The 3,966-nt window shown below is 50.4% G+C and overlaps 1 protein-coding gene across 1 annotated transcript in view; it reads right to left on the bottom strand.

The window, feature by feature from the left end:
- Positions 1–2,956, bottom strand: part of FKBP9 (FKBP prolyl isomerase 9) — a 17,664-nt gene extending 14,708 nt beyond the window's left edge. Inside the window, 1 exon segment of the mRNA XM_083706350.1 lies at positions 2,658–2,956. Within this exon segment, the coding sequence (XP_083562476.1) occupies positions 2,658–2,929 (272 nt within the window). The 5' untranslated portion in view covers positions 2,930–2,956.
- Positions 2,957–3,966: the final 1,010 nt, after the last annotated feature.

Genomic DNA, 3,966 nt, shown 5'->3' with positions numbered 1-3,966 from the left:
GTTGCTTTTTTATGGATATTGATTGATTGATTGATTGATTGATTGATTGATTGATTAGTAGTTCTAGGCCTCTTTTCATTCAAATGAACCCCAAAGCAGCTTACAAACAATACATTGTGGAAGCATAACAAAACATACTAGAGCAGGGCAAATGCAGCATAAATCATATGGAAACATAAAGCATCTGCAAAATCTTCTCAGTTGGTACCTGTATACATATAGGTATTTAAATTATTATTATTATTATTATTATTATTATTATTATTATTATTATTATTCTCCCTTAGCTCGCCACCTTATATCTGGTACTGGTGGGGTTTTCTAGACTAGACTATACCTTTGCAGGATGATGGCAGGTATGGTTTCTCACAGGGTTTCCCAGGTTATAAACAGATGCCTCTACACCTGGAGCCAGGGGTGCCCACTTGAATAAACTATTGAGGGAGCCTATGTAAACCCCACCCCACATAATTGTTTACATGATGCGGTGCATGCACACTATTTGAATGGCAATGCCCATCAACTTGGGAGGGGCGACTCACTCAGATCTTTGTGGGGGGGCAAAGGGACTTCAGCCCTAGCAGTTGGCAACATAGAGCAGTACAGTGGTACCTGGGTTCTCAAACGCCTTGGTTCCAAAATGCCGAAACCCCGGAAGTGTTCCGGTTTTTGAATGTTTTTCAGACGTCAAACGTCCAATGTGGCTGTCGGCTATTGTTTCCAGGGTGCCTGCACCAATCAGAAGTTGCGTCTTGGTTTTCAAACATTTCAGAAGTCAAAAGGACTTCCGGAATGGATTAAGTTTGGTGCTTTTGTTTTTGCTATTTATTTTGCGTTTTTGTTTTTGAGGCTTTTTCGGTTAATTAGTTTTTGTGACTGTGTGGAACCCAGTTCAGCTACCAATTGATTGATTGTGTGACTACAGAAATGGATAAAAGCCCCCCATCCAAACAATGACTATCATCAGTGCAGGTAAGAAAAAAATTATAATTTTAACGTTTATCATCTACAATACTGCCTTATTTATTTTATAGTACAGTACATTGTTTATTAGAGGGATGCGGGTGGCGCTGTGAGTTAAACCACAGAGCCTAGGGCTTGCCGATCAGAAGGTCGGCGGTTCGAATCCCTGTGACGGGGTGAGCTCCAGTCGCTCGGTCCCTGCTCCTGCCAACCTAGCAGTTCAAAAGCACGAAGTGCAAGCAAATAAGTACCGCTCTGGGGGGAAGGTAAACGCGCTGCTCTGGTTCGCCAGAAGCGGCTTCGTCATGCTGGCCACATGACTGTATGCCGGCTCCCTCGGCCTATAGAGCGAGATGAGCGCGCAACCCCAGAGTCGTCTGCGAATGGACCTCTAACAGTCAGGGATACCTTTACCCTTACAGTACATTGATTATTGCTTTCAACTTATGGATCAATGGTATTGTTAGATAGTAAAATTCATGTTAAATTGCTGTTTTAGGGGTTGTTTTTAAAAGTCTGGAACGGATTAATCCTTTTTCCATGACTTTCTATGGGAAAGTGCGCCTTGGTTTTGGAACGCTTTGGTTCTGGAACGGATTAAGTTTGAGAACCAAGGTACCACTGTACCTCGGATTAAGAACTTAATTCGTTCCGGAGGTCCGTTCTTAACCTGCCAGAGCACGATATCTGTTCTCATCCTAAAGCAAAGTTCTTAACCTGAAGCACTACTTCTGGGTTAGCGGAGTCTGTAACCTGAAGCATATGTAACCTGAGGTACCCCTGTACAGCAGTGGCGTAGCGTGGGTTGTCAGCACCCGGGGCAAGGCAAGTAGTTTGTGCCCCCTAACCCATGGATTTGCGCCCCCTAACCTGTGGATTTGCGCCCCCTAACCCTAACCCCCAGATGTTGCGCCCGGTGCGGCCGGCCCCCCCCGCACCCCCCACACTACGTCACTGCTGTACAGTATTGCCTCCTGGGGAGCAGTGGCATAGCTTGGGTTGTCAGCACCCGGGGCAAGGCAAGTAGTTTGTGCCCCCTAACCCGTGGATTTGCGCCCCCTAACCTGTGGATTTGCGCCCCCTAACCCTAACCCCCAGATGTTGCGCCCGGTGCGGCCGGCCCCCCCCGCACCCCCCACACTACGTCACTGCTGTACAGTATTGCCTCCTGGGGAGCAGTGGCGTAGCGTGGGTTGTCAGCACCTGGGGCAAGGCAAGTAATTTGTGCCCCCTAACCCGTGGATTTGCGCCCCCAACCCGTGGATTTGCGCCCCCTAACCCGTGGATTTGCGCCCCCTAACCCGTGGATTTGCAACCCCTAACCCGTGGATTTGCACCCCCTAACCCTAACCCCCAGATGTTGCGCCCGGTGCGGCCGGCCCCCCTGCACCCCCCACGCTACGTCACTGCTGGGGAGAGCGCTCTCAGACTGGGGGCTCCCCATTTTCGCAGGAGAGGGCAGGGGCTGCGGTTTCCCTCGAGCGAAGCGGCTGCCCTGCCCCACACCAAAAGCCGCCCTGGGCTGGATCAGGGCCAAAGCCCCCACCATCCCTGCCGTCTAGGGAGAGAGGCTGGGCCGGCCAGCGAGCTTGATAGAGCGCGAAGGCTGCCGAGCGTGTAGGCGCCCGCCCGCCCGCCCGCCCCGCTGCCTCCGACGGGCCTTGTTGGGCTCCGCCGGCGGCGTGGCGCCCTACCTGGAGTCGAACTTGGCGCCGTCGGGGAAGGTGCCGTGGTAATGGTAGCGCACGAAGTCGCCGGCGCGGACGGTGCGCGGGCACTCGCGGGGCACGTAGCTGCGCTCCACCAGCACATCCTTGCCGTCCCACGGCGGTTCTCCGGCGCCCGGCACCGGCGGAGCCTGGCACGCCGCGCAGCTCACCAGCAGCGCCAGCAGCAGCGGCGAGAAGCAGCAGCAGCGGTGGCGGCGGCGTCTCCTCCGGCCGGGCGGCATTCCTGGCCCTTCCATGGCGGCGAGGAGCGGGGAGGCGGAGGTCCTGCGCCCAAATCCCGGCTTCCCAGAGCTGCAAACGTGGAGAGGGGCGGAGGAAGGAGGAGGAGAAGGAGGAGGAGGGTGGGAAACGGCCAGCCGCGGCTTCTCCGCTTGCAGAGCCGGCGGGAGGAGCCAGCCCTCAGGGGAGGCGAGGCAGGGGGACGTCGAGGAAGAGGAGGGCCTGGGAGACCAGGCGGGTGCCTGAGGGAGAAACTGAGGGGGGAAAGGCCGAGCAAAGGGGCGAGCGGGAGCCGCCAAGAGGGGGCTTGTTCTTCGTTCTCACTCGGGAAACTGAGGGGGGAAAGGCCGAGCAAAGGGGAGCCGTCAAGCTGCTCCTATTTTGTTAGCTAAAAAGTGGAAAAACCCAAGAATTACCAACAAATGGCAGATGAAGATGATGGATTTTTCGGACAGGAAGAGTCCGCGACCAGTAAAATCCAGGAATGTTAGAAGGATGTTGGAATGAAGTGATGTGGTTATAGCAGAAATGATATCAAAGATTAGGTAAAAATTGATTTTTTAATTGGTGAAAGACGAGAATGTAAAGTTATACTATATTACGATAAACTATTAGGATAAAAACCAAGGCGGAAAGGATTTGCTGAAATATTTAATTGAACAAGAATACAAAAAAGGGAGATGTGAGGAGGTCAAGGAAATAAGTAAAGGAAAGAAAGCTATGTAAAGGTTTGGGCTGTTTTTCTTTTTTTTTCTAACTGTATTTTTTCTGTATTCTTTTTTATTTTTATTTTTTGTGTGTGTGTTTTCTAATATTTTCTTTGTAATCGTTAAAATTTGAATAAATATCATTTTTTTAAAAAAATAAAAATAAAGGAAGAGTCCACGACCAGAAGGAGGAAGAGTATCAGGAAGAATGGAATAAATTTAATGATTATTTAGTTAAATATGTTAAATTAACTGAAAACAGCTTGCAGATACTTAATGGGCTTCGGGTTTTATTTATGTTAAGTGATGAATTAATAGGTTTAATTTCATAATGTGAAGAGCTAAGG

The sequence above is a fragment of the Podarcis gaigeae genome (assembly GCF_964106915.1).
Source record: "Podarcis gaigeae genome assembly, chromosome: 12".
NCBI lineage: Eukaryota > Metazoa > Chordata > Lepidosauria > Squamata > Lacertidae > Podarcis > Podarcis gaigeae.
This window is presented reverse-complemented; position numbering and strand designations above follow the sequence as displayed.